The sequence below is a fragment of the Ostrinia furnacalis genome, unplaced genomic scaffold (genome assembly GCF_004193835.3).
Source record: "Ostrinia furnacalis isolate ACB-3 unplaced genomic scaffold, ASM419383v2 OfSCF0207, whole genome shotgun sequence".
Lineage (NCBI taxonomy): Eukaryota > Metazoa > Arthropoda > Insecta > Lepidoptera > Crambidae > Ostrinia > Ostrinia furnacalis.
Window position 1 is genome coordinate 407,565 of NW_021130446.1, and position 18,920 is coordinate 426,484.

The 18,920-nt window shown below is 37.4% G+C and overlaps 1 protein-coding gene across 1 annotated transcript in view; it reads left to right on the forward strand.

Moving 5' to 3' along the window:
- The window catches only part of LOC114355637 (uncharacterized), a 97,591-nt gene that overhangs the window by 41,087 nt on the left and 37,584 nt on the right, over window positions 1-18,920 (forward strand). The window contains exons 2-3 of the mRNA XM_028308581.1: window positions 12,501-12,712; window positions 13,667-13,802. Of these exons, the coding sequence (XP_028164382.1) occupies window positions 12,501-12,712; window positions 13,667-13,802 (348 nt within the window). The remainder of the gene's footprint in view (window positions 1-12,500; window positions 12,713-13,666; window positions 13,803-18,920) is intronic.

Here is an 18,920-nt window from a genome sequence, read left to right on the forward strand (position 1 = left end):
TTGCGTTGAAATCCAAACTTTATCTAAGCCCTTAACGTACCAAGCAGTATTGAAGAAAAGTTTATTAAATAACTTAAGAGCCCCAAGTTAGATCTTGAAGAAAATTTCATTTCGTTAAAATTATGAGCCTACTTTAGAAATTCTATATCAACATGATTATAATACTTGAAGGTTTCTACACACCATATTCTTAATAAAATTATTTTTGAATTTACAAGTAAAATAATTTTTGGGGATACGCTCAGTGATCGTTTGATGGATGGGTGACCGTTTCGTCCATATTATTCAGATGATTTCATCGCGTATTTTTTCTTCTTCTCTAGTTTGTGTAAAGTGTGTTATTAGCACCCAATATGAGCTACATATACGGGGATAATGCGTATGCCCAATGGAAGAAAGTGGAGGGCTAACTTTGCTTTTTGACTCAATCAAGACACAGTCATTTTCTGTAAGACAATTGAAGAACATAACTTTCTCTAAATAAGGTATGATAATTACGATGAAAAATGAAAAAAAAAAGAACATGATATTTTAGAACAAATGAACAAAGAAGTAAAAAATAAATCATTTCTGTATACATGGTGTTTGGTAAATGGGTATATGAGCCGACACTAGCCGATGTTAACATGGGCATATAAATGGTATGGTGAAGTCAGAAAATTGATATCTTCATTTTAATTATTTTAATTTTCATACAAATCGGATTTTATAAAATTTATTTTGTATGAAAATTTAAAAAAATATAATGATGATATCAAATTTCTGACTTCACCATACCATTTATATGCCCATGTTCATATGGGCTAGTGTCGGCTCATATACCCATTTACCAATCACCCTGTATAGCATGAACACAAAACGAAAGACAAAATGCGTACTAAATTGTGCGAGCACCGATTTTCACAGTTTTTTACTCAGAGATTTTTCAAGAGGGATTCTTTGCTCCAGCAAATGCCTAATTACGTCTTGTTTGGAGCGCCCCCTATATATCCCGTGTGCCTAATTGCTTCGCACTTTTGAGGGCTCTCCAGAATTGTAAGGTAATGAGAATTGGGCTTGCAAACTTGGAAGTTTATTTAAGTACACTTAGACAAGATTTCTTAGGGCATTCTTACTGAATACCCGTGTTAGGTTTCTGGTTAGGCTAATTGAGTGAATAAGTTTAGTAACTCGAGTTCTGATTTTCTTTTGAATACTTTATTTTTTGCTGACTTCTTTATTATTAAAGCTTGTTTTATTTTCTTGCTGTCTTAATCAAAAATTTCAAGAATGTATTTTTTTCCAAGGCTTTTATTTAGATCGAAAGGTGCATGGTCATTTAAATAATTTTATATTCTCTAATTGTTGAAAATCACGTCGGTTCGTTAGGCGAGGCTCTGGCGACGCGAAACCGACAGCTGAATTTGAATAATTAGATGTAGCGCAACTTTAGCTCTTGTGGTACAGCGGAGCCTCTGGAAATTTCACTCCAATATGAAAATTATAAATAACTTGAAAAAATCGAACTGCCTAAGGCGGAATTGAACCCACTCCAATAATTTGCAGCACGACAAATAAAATGAAGGAAAATAAAGGAATGGAATTCCTTTCAAAATGTTTGGACTGAACGGACCAACGCTTTGCTAACGTTTGTACGTATAATTTACTTTGAGGATCCTGTCTAGGTATATCTTGCGGTTCAGTTGCGAGTTTCTCCGCTTCATCATTGCAATAAATGATTAACATTTACAGAGTTGACTTATAGATGGAGAGACCATTAGAAAAATACGGCACTCAAATATTGTACTTCAAGACTCCAGTACCTACTTAAGTTTGATCAAGTTTACCATTTATAAATCTTTTGTTATGCATTGTAACGAAAAGTTATGACACAAATTGAATAACACCTTGTTGAATTGTATGTAGATATTCTAACAAAATAAAGTGAGCTGATTTTGTCATAATCTTATGCTAGCAGTCTATAGCAGGACTTCTGCTGGACATTGGCTACGCCTAATCATGTGTGAGTAGTTTAATAAATATAGTTTTAATGATAAAAGCGTGGAAAAAAACACTTGCTTTAACCTTAGCCTAACCTTAGAATTAAAACGATGCGTGGCGAGATAATGAAACGGAGAAAACCAATCTAACAAAACCAATCCCGGACATTCCCAAACGTATCCAGCCTAAAACAGGCATCTGTACTTAAATGAAATTACAGCCGGCATTATATTACCGGAGAGGTAAAATCGTAACTCCAAATTGAATTCGGGGAAAGAATGCCGCATTTATCATCCAATTTATAAAATAGACCGAAATGGGGAAGCGCTCGAAATTAATCTGGAATCACTTGGCAACAAGATAGAGACGAACATGATAGGATTACGGACGCTGACGGCAGTAAGCCTGTAGATTTGTGTCTCCCTTTGTTCACAACAATAAATGTGCCTTGTACATGTACCGTTGACAGACAGAGACTAGTGTGCCTACCATGAGTTTACGTTAGGTGAGCTCGCTAGCGAATACGTCAAAAAATTCTATGAAGATTTTATTTCTTGAAAGTAGCCGCTAGGGGCGCTGCACAATATGTCATACATTTAAATGTCATTTTTTTACGCAGTCGCTAGCGAGCACACCTAACGTAAACTCATGGTAGGCACACTGGATGAAATATAGGAAAAGTGGACGTGTTGACAAGTATTACAATTAGTTAATTTTCTGAACGTGGGCAGATTTAAGCACGCGTTTTCAGAAAGAACTTCTTCCAATTTAATTAAATATTTATGTTTAGATGCTCTAAACATTATCTTAACACTACAATTCATTTATTTATTTATTAAACACGCAAAACAGATTGCAATTAAGGTTTCACAAATTGTACATCACGTAAGCTTATGGACTAAATTGTAACCTAACAACATGCATCCTATTGGCTCTGTGCACGATTACAGCGCCAACTAGCGTCCACAACTTTGTGGGCTCTGTCACATTGACATTTAGGTCGTTTATTTGTGAAAAAATATCGAAATGAAAAAATAACATAATAATATATTTTCGACTAATAAATTGTTGTGATACCATGATTTGGGTGGAAAAAAGGTTTTGAAATCATTTTGGTCATTCAATTCAAATGAGGTTAGTCCGAAAAGTGTGTTTAATTTTGATTGTGTCAGGGTTTGTTTACTTCATTTATAGTTGTAGTTTTACAGTAAAACAAAAAGAAAAAGCTACTTTAACGGTTTGATTATATAACAGTAAATATATTTAAATGTTCCTGTATCGCTAGTAATAAATTAAATATCGTTTTCAGATCAAAATGAGTATTGTTTTGAAGACCGGGTTTATGAGTGTTACAATATCAAATTCCAACCACAAACCGTATTTAAAGGAAAGTTGTTGATATTGGCTGGACAAGTCCGAGATGTAGAAGAATTAAGAACGAAACAAGGGCAGAGTTCAATAATTCACGCTCTCATCATAAGGCAAACATCTGTGCACAACAACTACTGTGACTCATTTTTGTACTACCACGTTGTATAGTCTAGTTATTTCCAAATTTTAAACGGCTATTAAACCAGCCCTATCGAAATACAATCACTCTTTTATTTAAGTTCCCAGTAGGACCCTTTTCATGCGATTAATTAATGATATTAAAATGTATTATGTAGAATCGCTTTGCCATTGACAGATACATCTGATGACAGAGCTTACATTATTTCTACTTTTGACCACCATGAGCGCTGCGATAGATTATGTTACCCCCACCTAGTACTTCGCACCCAGCGAATAAACTATAAGTTAATGATGAATGTTACAACAAAACTTCAAAAACTCAGTTAACATTTTATTAATATATTTATTAATATGATGTTTATTAATATAATATTTATGTGTATAATTAAAACCGATGCTCTTGTATCTTGCCAATAATTCGTTCACATTTATTAGTGATCTCCCTTGATTATTTCTAAACTCATACAAAATATCGAAAAACTGGTTACTGATCCTAAAAGTGCTTCATGAGTTCCCATTTCCTAAGGACAGGGAATGTCTCAGTCTGATATTGAATCACACATTTTTCGAGTTGTTTCACTATTACACTTTGAAAATCTTTGACTGACAATGAAAAATGATGGGAAAATAAATTATGAATAAGGATTCTGTTCAATATAAAACTCTCAGGGAAAATAACAGCAGAATGAAAATCGTCAAAGGGTGTTTTCCTCCTACATAAAATGAAAGTGATCATCATATTATACAACTCTTAGCTTTATAATGTATCATTATAAGAACAGGGTAATTTGTCATTGTCAAAAGTTGTACAGCTTGAAAAATATTTCTGCCTCAGTTTATAAATGATACTGGGACGGTTTCGATATTGGCTTCATTGTTTATTTCATTTCTGTTCATATTTTAGAAGTCATGCCTTATAGAAGGTCACATTTTAGAGACAAAGCGTTTAAATTTTGTTTAATAATACCGTTAGAGTCAAGGTGCTTTAAATCTGTATGTTTATTACACTTCATGAATCCTGCTCAAGCAAATGAAATATTTCGAGCAATAATGTACCTTGTTGACAGCAGCAAAACGAACAGAACAATCACACCATATTAATACCAAACGTTGAAGACTGTACGCTACAAAATTTAAGAGCGGGCTGCCTGTAAGTCGCAACAGATACTATGAATATTTAGGAAATCGATGTAATATAACAATTATTATTGATGAAACTGAACATTTTGTATTTCCCACTCATTCAAGAATAACAACCACTTTATTATTGTTCTTTCCAAAAATACCCTTAGATAAAATTCGTGATCTAGGTCTGTATTATTTACTTTACAAATGAAAAACGTATTATCAAGATAGGAAGTTTTTTTGATTTGGTCAGGAACTTCTTTCTGGTTTGATATTATTCGCGGAAAGCTAAATGAAAAATGTAGCAAAAACGGAAAATTATTTAAACAATTGTCACGCGAACGAAGTCGCGGGAACATCTAGTCTTATATTAGGCGTGCCTAGTTCCAAAATCCTACAAACATTTCTAGATAAATAGGCAAAAGCCGTCAATTCCAATTAGAAATTTCTGGAGTGGAAATTTCCAAGTAGGACACATCCCAATATATTGAAACCATAAGAAACAATTAGCACACTTAACAAAGGTATTCCTTTAAGGCAATGTAGTGTAGCATCAATCGAATGTTCTATTAGTTAAAACAAGTATACCTATTGCCAGTCTATGTACATTCCAAACCTAATTTTAGGTTAATCGAGCTACCTAATATACTTAGTTTAGACGATGTATACAATTTACATGTGATTAGGCGGGTGATCTCGGATATTATGTTAACTGACTTGTGTCTGTGAAGCTTGTTCTATTGTAGGTCTCAATACGTGTTCGTGTTTAATACTATACTAATTAGCTCACGTGATAGTTAATAGTAATGCTTCTGTCCATGGGCCCGCTTATGAACAAAAGAAGTATCCATCTCGGGCGACACATCAAGCACCCGGATGAGATAGCAGATATCACGCTCCAAAGAATCTGGAAATTTATAGACTCAACGGGACTAAGCAATGAACTCTAAAGACAAGGGCTGCCACAATAGATCAAACCTGGTCGAGCTGGCGCAAATGAAGGCCCAAAAACCAATAATAATAATAATACTGTTCATGGTTTTTACCTTTTCTTAAAGGCTAACTAAACTTTTGTTTGTCACCTGTCATCCGCCTTGCACTAGCGAGAAGATGATACTTAAATTTGAAATCCTCCTATGTTCTAATTAATTTCGTTGCGGGTCCAATAACTTAACATTCTCCCCGGAACAAACTTGGCCTTCATTGTTCGGGTTTTTATTGGCGGTCAAGCTGTAAATCCTGACTACACAGGAGTTGCAGCGGTAAGAACCAGAGGTGAGAATAGTCTCATGTAGGTACTATTCGTTCGTTAGTTCGTTTCAGCAAAATGAAGTCCACTGCTGGACAAATGCCTCCGCACACTACATTTTCTTGCTCATGGTCGCCACTAGATAACTTTTTTTCCCCGTATACAATAAAATTAGTATTGTCGAAAGCTAAATGGATGGCCTCTGATCCTAAAATGTCCTCGTACCAATTTTGAAAACAACGTTCCAAAAATTACTGTAGATTCGTGGATTACTTTGCCGTGGAGATATAAATAGCAGTACACCAAAGTACACCCAGCCCTGATCCCCAAGAGTCAACAGTTGCCTCAATCAACAAAATTGTGTACAAAATAATTCCTTAATCCTATACACGTGCGCGCCTTCTTTGTGTAAAATAATTTCTGCTTTACATACTTATATGTTAGAGAGTTTTCTGACGTAATTGACAGTCTTAAAAGCGACTTCCTGATTAAGCTTTAAGAGTCGACTTGGCTCAAAGTTTCTGATTTCGTTTCTCAGGTACACTTAGGCAGAGTAGCACCACCCAACTTTAAGAGTAACTTTAACGAAACCTGTGGTTTTTCTATGGAGTTTGACAGATTTTTTAAGTATGTCAAAGTTAAAGTAAGATGGTGCAACCTAGCCTTAGTTTATTGAGAACTAGTTTTCCGCCCTTGGTTTCGCCCGCGTGGAATTTTGTCTGTCACAGAAAAACTTTATCGCGCGCGTCCCTGTTCCAAAAACCGGGATAAAAACTATCATATGTCCTTTCCCGGGACGCAAACTATCTTTATACCAAATTTCATCAAAATCGGTTCATTGGTTTAGGCATGAAAGCAAGACAGACAGACAGAGTTACTTTCGCATTTATATTGTATAGATAGTGCTTTGGAGCCTATTATGATCAGGAAACGTATATAGCGATTCATAAAGTTACTAATGAGTTTATTGTAAGTTCAGTTGTTACAACTCTCGCGCTAGAAAAAGGAGATTGCTTGTCAGTCTTAGAGAAATGTCCATCCAAAGACATCCTTTAATAAGCCTTTAAAATAGCTCCTTTCCTCACTTTGTGATTAGCGTTAAAACAAGAAGACATCGCTAAGATACATGGAGCAGGTGGACGCAGGGCAAATAAGACACGATCGCTCTATATCGGTACGGACTTAGCACGACTCGGATATTTATGGCCATACAAAAGTAAACTGCATTTTGTGATATAATTGGGTACAAAAGGAATGTTGTGAAACTTTCAGATTTGTCTTTGGCTATGTAACTGCCATTTTCAATTCTAGTTTTTCAAAAGAACAAGTTATTTAGGCTAACAATTTGCAGCTACATTATGTTCACTTCGAAATAAAACTAATATCCCATCCTATCAGTTCATATCATATCTGCGACAGTTAAACCTAAACCTAGAAGTATATCGACTGAGTCAAATAATATTTGTGACACAGAACAGTTTTGTTTATTTTACAAAAAATCAAAAAATCAAAACAAATGCTCCCGGGTACAATCTCATATCCTATTCCTATTACGCGTAATCAATATGTCATAACGTCAAATTATTTCCATTGAATAACGACTCCTTTTTCTTCACTTTCATCTCAATTTCATTGCGCCTTCACTTTGATAACTCGAGTTTCCAATCTCTTGAAAGGTGCTTACAGCAGCGATTGAAGCCATTCTACATCAACTGGAGTATATTCGATGGGAGGCCTCGATTCTAAACAAATTCTGTATTTATTGCTATATCTGTCTTCGTCACACACCTTTAGGTGTGATGAGAGAGAGCGACAGACGGACGAAAATATGGAAATATTATTCGGAATACAACCTCTGTCGTAATATACCCAGCTTCGGGGATCCAAAACACCGCAATGTGGCTTAGAAATGTGAATTAAATGATAGGCTTTAGCTTAACAATGGAATATTAATTTTAGCTCCAGCTGATGCTAAATATCTTTGTTACAGTACATGAATTAATATTTAGATATCCCTTTGTTCCTTACTCGTATGCTGCAACTACGTTTTCTCTTAAGGAGGAATTAAGAGAAAACTTAGTTGCAACATTTGTCTGTCAACTTGTCAGTCAATTCTTTGTATTTTTTTCTATAGTGTTGGTTTTAAAAACGAAGATTGGATTTACCTCTTTTTACATGGCTCAATTGGGCCGCACGACGGCTTTGTGAAATCGTCTTTTTACGGACAATAAAATTGATTTTAACTCTCCAATGCTAGGACACTAAAAGGATCAAATATTTACGTAAAACATTGAGCAGAATTGTGTCTATTTACTCTGAGTAGAAAACAATAGATTTACAATGTTAGTAAAATTTGAGTCTAACCAATCTTGACGAAATACACAAAGGAAGTTCTACAAGGCCTTAGAGTTATTCGAGTTGTGCAAACCGCATAACTGGCAAACTGGCAATCGCCTAACGTCTAAAGTGGATATCAATTTTACCGGTCCAAGAAACACTGCTGTCCAAATATTTTGGCACATTCAGTATGTGTTGTCTTAACTCTGGCTACGGACTATTGACATACGTAGATCTAGATGGCGAGAATATGGATCTTAATGGTAGTTATTATTTTTTGGGTTACTCATTTTATGTCTACAATCCATCTTTCAAGAAGAGAGCGTATTTATATATTACTAGCTGTGCCCGCGACTTCGTACGCGTGAAAACCCGTTTTCGCAAAAATTTTTATTGTTGCTCTGCTCCTATTGATTGTAGCGTGATGTTGTATAGCTTATAGCCTTCCTCGATAAATAACACTGAAAGAATTTCTCAAATCGGACCAGCAGTTCCGGAGATTAGTGCGTTCAAGTAAACAAACAAACAAACTCTTCAGCTTTATATTATAGTATAGATAGATCGGCAACGCATTCGTAATGCGGCATGAAAAACTAAAAAAAGTAAATGGAAACGCAGGCATTACTAATGCCTGCATTTCCATTTACCATCAGGTGATCTCTCTATTTGTTTGTCCCATAAAAAATATGTAACTCTATGTTAAGTATAACATTGTTCTAATTTACGCACCGCCTTAATTTATCTGTCTGACCAAAGTTAAACGAAAGCACAGCGTTGAATAGAGCTCTGTAATTGGCTCGTGTGTCACCCTGTGCGTCCACGTGCACTGTGAGACCTCATAGTAATGTTTGTGAATATGTGCGTTAGTGTCGATGTAGTGGATTTACCTTTTTAGGGTTCCGTAGTCCTGACAAGGAATTTTAGATGAAGTAATTGCTTGCTTCTGATATATATTGTGTGAACGACGGACAACTACAGAACCCTACACTGCGCGTGGCACGACACGCACTTGGCCATTTTTTTTATAAAAAGTTGTCCCCTCTAAGTGTTCAATGTCAGAGATCTTTTATTGTATGAATGATTCTAAAAATAACCCACTTCAGAAACTCATTTACAAGATAGAAGTAGCCGAAACGGTCTCAAATACATTTTATAGCGGATTATTCTTAAGGCAGATTACTGTGGGGCGATTCGCTAATGATAGCCCGCTCCAAGTGGCTTTGTTGCCGGGTTTTTGGCGGCGACGTTATTTATTAGCAAGGATTAATACGTTTTTCAGGCCGTCGTCTGCCAAGATAACCGGTTTGATTCCCAAGATATATGTTATTTGCTAGTGGATTTATTCGCGCACTCAATTATTTGCTGTTCATTTTCTTGGTTCTTTCCTTTGGACGATCTATTATTTTTTGGTGATTCCATAATTGATATATTATGATGTATTCGAAGGAATGAGATAAATAATAATTGTAACTATGTCGTGGTTTTACGTAATATATTTTTTGTTTGTGCAAATAAAATTAATGATCATCATAATGTGTTCATTTTGGATAAGGTTTTGATGCCATCATAATATTACTTATTTGAATTTTAGGGGAACTTAAATGTACTAATAGGTATATGGAATTTGAAATAACTTGCTAAAATAATAATAAATAATAATAATAATAAATATCCTTAGACATTTACACTGCGCCGCTAGCTTCAAACTAAGAAAAGCTTGTACCTACTATGGGTGTACTACAACGGATATTAACATACTTACTTAAATATATTTTTTTGTAAATACATACTTAATATACATCTAGAAAACACCTAGTAGTCCAGTAGAATTAGCTTTTAAATCGGAAATAATTCCTACAAAAGATTTTATTGCTTTAATGGCTTCATTGTTTGCCCATTAGGAGAGTCTTTCCTATGTTTTCGACTTCGACGGAGTTGTGCTTAAGTGGTGGGGGCCCCCGAAAGGGGCGCTTTTTCTGTTTTCCAGTTATACCGCGTACAGGACTTACCCTATCGAAAAGTGGTCTTCCTGATGGTTGAAGGGCATTTAATTCTGCATTAAATAAGACCAAATTCATATGTTTTGAACAAACCGTTCTCGTGCAAATGTTTGGCAAAGTAGAAAATATGTGTATAATTAATGACCCTCTCCACGTCCAATGGCTCGTTACCCGCAGGATTCCAAGTCTTGAAAAGGAGCGCCTCAACCAGTGTAACCCTATCAAGGCATACGAGCTGGATTCGCCGATCCTTGTTCGTCCCAGCCGTTCCTTAACTGCGGTTGCTGCACCTCTTCCTGGCACTCACCTGAACGACTCTGTGTTACCTACTGTGGCTGCCCCTTTTCCTTGTATCCTCCTGCACGACTACGTTGCCTAGCCGTATGCCTGGTCTAAGGTTTGACGCCAAAAATCAACAACAACAAGTTCATATTAAAACGCTGAAGAGTTTTTTGATTGTTTGTTTGAACGCGCTAATCTCAAGAGATAGTTTGATTGAAATAATATTTTTTGTGTTGAATAGCTCATAAATTGAGGAAAGCTCTAGGATATATACAATCACTCTACGACTAATAGAGCCGAAGCAGTAAAGAAAAATATTGCAAGCACGGAAAATTGTATTTAAACTATTTTCACGCGTGCGAAGTTGATTTTGTGGCGTCGAACCTTGGACCAGGCATACGGCTAGGCAACGTAGTCGTGCAGGAGGCTGCAAGGAAGAGGAACAACCACAGTATGTAACACAGGGTCATTCAGGAGAGTGTAAGGAAGAGGTGCACCGACCGCAGTTAAGGAACGGCTGGGACGCACAAGGATAGGCGCATCAAGCTCGTAAGCCTTGATAGGGTTACACTGGTTGAGGTGGCCCTTTTCAAGACTTGGAAGCCTGTGGGTAACAAGCCATTGGACGTGGAGAGGGTCTTTAATTATACGTATATTTTCTACTTTTCCGAACTTTAGCGCGGGAACGGTTTGTCCAAAACATTTGAATTTGGTCTTATTCAATGCAGGATTAAGTGCCCTTCAACCGTCATGAAGACCACTTTTCGATAGGGTAAGTCCTTTACGCGGTATAACCGGAAAACCGAAAAGACGCCCCTTTCGGGTCCCCCACCACTTAAGCACAACTCCGTCGAAGTCGAAAACTTAGGAGATTCTTAATGGGCAACCAATGAAGCCATTAAAGCAAAAAAATCTTTTGTAGGAATTATTTCCGATTTAATCAATTTTTGTGTTTAATTCTACTGGCCTATAGACCCGTCACAGAAATTAAAATCCATCATTTCAATTTCTGCCCGACCGGGAAACGAACCCGGGACCTCTCGACATAGAGTCCGTTCTGAACCACTATACCAAAAGGCCGACAAATGATTCTAACCTGATTCCTAGGACACAAAGATTTTCACTTGTATCTAATTAAACCCGTATGCCATTGCAAAAATGAATTGTAACATAATTTTCAATATTTACTTTTATTACCTACCAGTTCAAAATATTTCGATATCAAACAAGCTTACTCAATAATGTTTTTTTCATCTGGGCTACCGTTTGATGCATTCATTTCGCTTCTCGTTAAGGTTCCATATGTGCCCACTTTCATTTTACCCAGTTTTAGTGCAATACAATTTTGGTTTTGCAATTTTGATCGAGTGATATTAACTTCTCTGCTAGCTGAAAATGCTGGATTCTGGAAATTGATGAACAGCTTGTTTGAGTTTTCGATATTGAAAAATAACGGTACGCTTGTGTGGTGAGCTTAGAAGGGAAATAGCTGTGGTAATTTAGTGTTGATATTTTGATTAACTTTCATATTTTTTCGCAAAAGGTAAATTAAAGACAGTAATGTAGGTATTACAATCTGAAATTGCTATCGTAAACTTGTTTTCTTTTATAACCTCCATGATTTGTGTTGGAGAGCTTTCGATCCGCGAGCTTTGGTTAGGTCATGTTATAGAGAAAAAAGCTTATGTAATCAGATCTAGACCCCTCCTCAGTCTTAGGATCTCGAAAAGCACGTTAAGCTATACTCGTAGCAGCATTGATTCCATTTAGCTATGTCTGACGCTAATATAATCTGGCACTAGTTTTCTGTTAAAAGAAAAATACTTTTCTCTGATTCCGAAAACATCTTTTACGAAATAACAAACAGACTGAAGCCTCTAAAAACCGCGTCCAAAATTAACTCACCCAAAATATGCCTTAAAATCAAGATAACCTAATAACCCTTATCAAATAAAGAAATGAACAAAACATTTTTTAAGCGTAACCAAATTAAGCTTCTTCTCATTTGTTCGCAGAAGCGGGCGGCCTCCGTACTGAGCAACTGCAGATCACGCCGCGTGTCGTTCAGAAAGGGAGGAACGTGACTATGGACTGTATATACCAGAACCACCACGATTACGGTGTCTATTCGGTTAAGTGGTACAAGGGCGCGCAGGAGTTCTACAGATACTCGCCGCTGGAATCGCCGTCGACTAGAGTATTTCCTGTTAGTGGAATTAAGATTGATGTAAGTAAACCATTTTATCGTGGTGTTACCCACAAGGTGGACCGACCGCCTGATAAAGGTAGCAGGAAGGCGCTGGATGCAGGCCTCCAACAACCGTGCGATGTGGAAGTCATTGGGGGAGGCCTATGTTCAGCAGTGGACTTCTTGTGAGATAATGATGATGAGATGAGATATCAGTCACAGGACGTCCACTGCTGAACATAGGCCCCGTTAATGCTTTCCATGTCACCCGTTTGGTAGCGGCTAGCGTCCAGCGCCTTCCTGCTACCTTTACGATGTCGTCTGTTCACCTCTCCGCCTTTTATCAGTCAATCGAACCTTAACTTCGAACTCCTCTTATGTTCTATTGATTAATTTCTTTGCGGGTCCAATGACAGTTTAACTTAGTAACTTTCGTAATATACCTACCTACTGAATTACTTGATCGCTTCGCTAGATTGTTTAACGTATTTAATTTGCTCCGTGAAGCGATTGCGAAACTGAATTTGTCACGATTGTCACTTTGTCACTTTGTCTGGCGGTTCGAGCCAAAATCTAAGTAAGCTTAGGTGCAGACCAACGACTTTTAGTTGGCCGATAGTTTAGTTGAACAGTTAATCAGTATGGACATATATGGACGTGCGCACATTACACCGATTTCGATGTCATACAAATTAGATTCGGGCCCAACCATAGGCCGACAAAAAGTCGGTGGTCTGCGCTTAAGCTAATAAAGATTTTTGATTGTCTGTAGCGATAGCGGAGATTGATTGAAGTTTATTAAGTTCCGCTTTTATCATAAAATAATGTTTGTGAAAACAAATTTTACCTTCCTGAAGTATTTAATAGTTGTAAATACTTGGAATAACATTGTTTAAGACAGGCAATCTATTTTTTTTAGGAAAATCGAAGTTGAACGCTTGAGGAAAATCTTGAATTTCTCGAACATCTTACATCATGCCGTCTCTTTCACAGAGGTTAAGATCGAACGAGACGCACGTAATCCTCGTCAGGGTGGGGACCAGTTTGAGTGGGAACTACAGCTGCGAGGTGATACTCAATGCGCCGTCCTACCCTCACTCAATATCTACAGCACGACTAGATGTTGTAGGTAAGTAAATACAAAACTTGTCTATATTATAAGATAAGATTTTAAACTTTCGCGTTCCATTTCAATTAAAATATTAAGACCACGTAAATAAGTTGTGACCACGACAGTAGAAGTTGTAGCAGCCGAAATGTTAAGCCGTGAGTACATAATGTAACTCATTATTACACGTCGCGTTAAGACCCGTGTCTTACTATTTTAGATATTATTTAAGACGCTGACAAAAGTGACTAAATGAAAGTGAAAACAAAATTCCTGTCATTTGTACCATAGGGGTCACTTAAAAATTAGGGATTGATGGTGAAAACGGACATGAGTCTCTTCTAAGAACCAGCCCTTAAGTTATTCCAAAATGGTGGTAAAGCAAGTTATACATACTACATACTAATAAATAATTAGAATTTGATAGGGAAGTATAGAGACTTTATGTCGTTTATGAATTTTGGCACAGAGATACTAAATACAGTTGAGAAAGTATCTGTTTGTCAAAAAACTTACAAGAATGAAATAAGAAAATTTAGTTAGTGCTTTTGGTAAGAAACGTGTTTTTAATAAAGAATGTACGACAAATACTTTTTAGGAATAAACTTGAATCCATACTGCCGAAGCTACGGACTTATTTTGGAGTTGCTATTTTCTCAAAAAATATTAGCATAGTTCATCATTTTATCACAACCTAAACAAAGCACTGCTCTAACTTTATCTCTGTCCCTTTCTCTCCTAAGAACGAAGGGCCCGTAATTAGCGACCACATCAATTAGTACAATGCTGCTTAAGCGTTTTTTATCTTCGCAATTCCGCAGTTTTCTTTGAAATAATAAAGGGGCTGGTGTAATAGATTTGGTTATGTATGTACCAAAGGGTAGGGGTTAACTTTAAGTACGCTTGGCCTTTTTATTAATTTAATTAAGTGATAGACGGTAAGTGATCCCTTTACGCATAAGTCCAGTAATAATAACAATTCCAAGAAGCCCTCGAGCTCGGTTCCCTTCCAGCCTTCATGACTACCGGTGTCACCACCTTGCTCTACAAATCTGGTAGTACCATGGACCCAAAAAACTACAGACCGATTACATGCTTGCCTACCATCTACAAGCTCCTTACATCTATTCTGACCACAAAAATTAATACGCATATTGTCGCGAACAATATCTTGGCCCCTGCTCAGAATGGATGTAAGGTTGGGTCTCGTGGTACTAAAGAGCTCCTCCTCATAGACATGACCATTAGCCAACAAGTTCGACGGAGCAGGAAAGCTCTCTCTGCTGCCTGGATTGACTATAAGAAGGCCTATGATTCGGTGCCTCATTCATGGCTAGAGAGGATTTTAGAGTTGTATAAGGTAAATGCAACTCTGAGATCCTTTTTAAGCTCATGCATGGGGCAGTGGACTACAGTCCTTCGGCAGCCAGGTGGTAGTGAGAGGTCTCCTGATCCATTGAACTTCATAAGGATTGAGCGAGGCATTTTCCAGGGTGACAGTTTGAGTCCCTTATGGTTCTGCCTAGCACTGAATCCTCTTAGCACTCTGTTAAAGGATTCAGGGCTTGGTTATCGGCTTCGAAGAGGGGGTGAGGTCATTAGTCACCTGCTCTACATGGATGATCTCAAGTTGTTCGCACCAAAACGCAGCAACTTGCTCTTCAGTACGGCCTTCTTGAATCTGAGTCGCCATATTACCAGTACCAGCCGGTGCCAGTTCTTGAAAATGGTCATGCATTGCTCTATTGGGATCGGTCTATCATCACAGACAGGACTATTGTCTGTAATAAACCTGATATTGTGGTGGTTGATCGATCCCAACGTCGGGCAGTGCTCGTTGACATCACCATCCCGCATGACGAAAACCTCGTGAAGGCCGAGAAGGAAAAACAAAGCAAATACCTTGACTTGGCCCACGAGGTGACCGCCATGTGGGATGTTGACTCGACGATCATTGTCCCGATAGTTGTCTCGGCGAACGGGCTAATAGCGAAGAGCTTCGACCAACATCTAAAGAAGCTCTCGCTAGATGGTTGGCTCAAGGGTCAGATTCAAAAAGCGGTGATCCTCAGCACGGCACGCATTGTCCGGAGGTTCCTCAGCCTGTGACCCTGACCACCGGTAGCTTGGGCCCTGCTCCGCTACCAGCGGATTGACTATTTTTAAGAATTTTTTTTATAATGTATTTTTAGTTTTTTTATAATTTACATTGTAAAAAAAATATTAAAAATAAGAAGGAAATTGAATAAAGAGATAATAATAATAAAATGTTTTATTTGACAAAAAGGGCGACATCACATTAAAATTTACACAAATTACAAAATTAAAAACATTGTGCCCTGCTGTCAAATAGGAGCCCGCTCAGCATTAATCGGGGCACGCCGTGGGAATGCCTCGACACTGATTTTCAGCGGGTCCCTTGACGTTGCTGCGCCCAACCGCCGAAGGAGAAGCACTCCGTAAAGTGCCTGTCCGTCGGCGGGAACACGCAAATAGGAGGGCAGCAGGGGGGGGGGGGGTGCAGTTCAGTGATAGGTACTTACTATTAATTTTAATTCAATTTTAAAACATTATAATTATGTGTCCTAATGAATGATAAGGCTTTTTTTATTTAAGTACCTAGCTAATATCAAGATTTCGCTCTCTTTCTAAGACAAAGTCATTGTTTAGACTAATTATGATAGGTAACGGAAGAAATGAAACAAAATTAATTATCTTTCTATAATCAACACTTGCTAAATATGCTTACTTCAAAACAATTCATAAAAATTAGCTCTTAAGATGCTATTTAAATGTTTTCTTATCTTTTGGGAAAATTAAGTTAAAATAATGTTTTTATTTATCTTTATTATATTTGCTTTTAGCTAGCCAAAAACCAGGCAAACTGACTAGCTATTGATTACAGTTCCACACAACCAAACGGCCATCCAAAGCAGTTAAACTAAACTAGGTCAATGTTCCTTATAAGGAACTTTCGGGATAGAGTCGAAAGAAATCCAATTAGACATAAATTATTAATGAATCTTGTCCTGTTCTAGTTTGCCTTAATAGAATACGGGACAGGACAGTCAACGGCACAAACTAATTCGAAATAAAGAAAAAGATAAGCGATTTTGAACGTTAATTCATAGTGAAAGGTGAAAAAATCGCTTGCTGCGCCGTCGCCTGTACTTTGGCCGGCTATTTCAAATAAACCCACTGGATTATACGATATTTTCCTAAGAAAATTCTTTAGCAACTTTCTAAGCTAGCAAAGTTGGGTTATTATCGTGAACATGGTTCTGAGATACGATCTATAACTGCAATATTGAGGGAAAAGTCTGCGATAAAATACCAGTTGAAAGTCAGGAACATTATCGAAGTTTACGTCAATCTAGGTGCTTTCTTTGCTGGATAAAAGTAAAGCAAAATAATCTTTGTGATTCTAAAAACAATGTTGAATATCACGATTTTTTCTGATAGAATTACTCTTAATATAGGTACAATCTACTGTACCAAAACAGAAATAGTGCTGTCTGGAGATCAGGCTATTTTTTTGTTGCAATAGAGCACCTTTTAAAACAAAGGCTGGGTTGCCCCATCTTACTTTATCTTTGACAAACGTCAAAAATCTGTGAAACTCCATACAAAAAACACCGGTTATCAAAGTTAGGTGGTGTAACTCAGACTTAGACCGGTGTTTTTTGTATGGAGTTTGACAGATTTTTGAGATTTGTCAAAGTTGAAGTAAGATGGTGCCACCCAGCCTTAATAATATCATGCCACAGTTTTATTTTGATGTGTAGCTGGCGTCCTAGGTAGGCTAGGTGCGTAATTTGTGATATGCTATGTTAGAAGTGGGTCCACCACAATAGTGTACGACTTAGCAAGCGATTTCAGTCACGTGTCAAGTTTCAGTCACGTGTCAAGTGAAGAGTGTCAGTCCGTCAGTCGCTGGCGTCACTCGGTAGAGACACGTCCATCACTATGAATGTGTTCGTTCGTTCGTTCGTTCGTTCGTTTCAGCCGAAAGACGTCCACTGCTGGACAAAGGCCTCCCCCAAGGATTTCCACAAAGACCGGTCCTGCGCCGCTTGCATCCAGGTACTTCCCGCGACCTTCACCAGATCGTCGGTCCACCTAGTGGGAGGCCTGCCCATGAATGTGTTCACGTTGTGGTTAATTGACTCAGGTATTTTGAACAGGCAACTTACTATAAACTAGCGACGCACCCCTGCTTCGCACAGGTACAATGTTACTTAAAAACCTTCCTCTTGAATCACTCTATCTATTAAAAAAATCAAATTCCGTTACGTATTTCTGATCTAAGCATACATGGAAAGACAGACATGAAAGCGACTTTGCTTTATAATAATAACTAGCGGCCGCTCGCGACTTCGTACGCGTGGATCCCGTTTTACCCCCTTAGGGGTGGAGTTCCGTAAAATCCTTTCTTAGCGGATGTCTACGTCATAACATCTACCTGCATGCCTTTCAGCCCGATCCGTCCAGTGGTCTGAGCTGTGCGTTGATATCACTATGTCAGTCAGTCAGTCACCGTTGAGTTATATAATTTAGATTATATAGTAAAGTATTGAATAACACAAATGTTAAAAAAAAACAGTTCATTAAGAAACAAAATATGTTAGGAACCTAAATTGTTTTGTAACTTTTTCCTTTAAATAACTTCGTCTGATGAAGTTACGACGATATCGTTATTCTATCCATTTTATTTTGCCTTTGACATTACTAACTTAGTTAAGAAAACAAAAAGTTTACTAAGTAATGCTTTAGCTAACTTTGACGTATCTATGTATTTGTGTCATTGGGTATTTTTATATAGAACTAGCTGTGCCCGCGACTTTGCTAACATGAAAATAGTTTGAATATTTTCCCCGCTCCTTTGGTCGTAGCATGGTGTTATAAAGCCTAGTTATTAAAAAAATATGTTACTTAAGGCCGGGTAGCAGAGAAAATGGCGAAAATGAGGTTTTCATTAAATTTACCTTACCTAATGTGAGGCAGGTTCCCACACANAGTGTCGGAAAATAGACACGGTGAAGTAAAGTTAATGTTTTTATTAGCTAAAATACTTTTTTTGCTAAAGTTTTTTGTCATAAGTATTTCAAAATAATTTATTATTTAAAAAGTGTAGTTTTT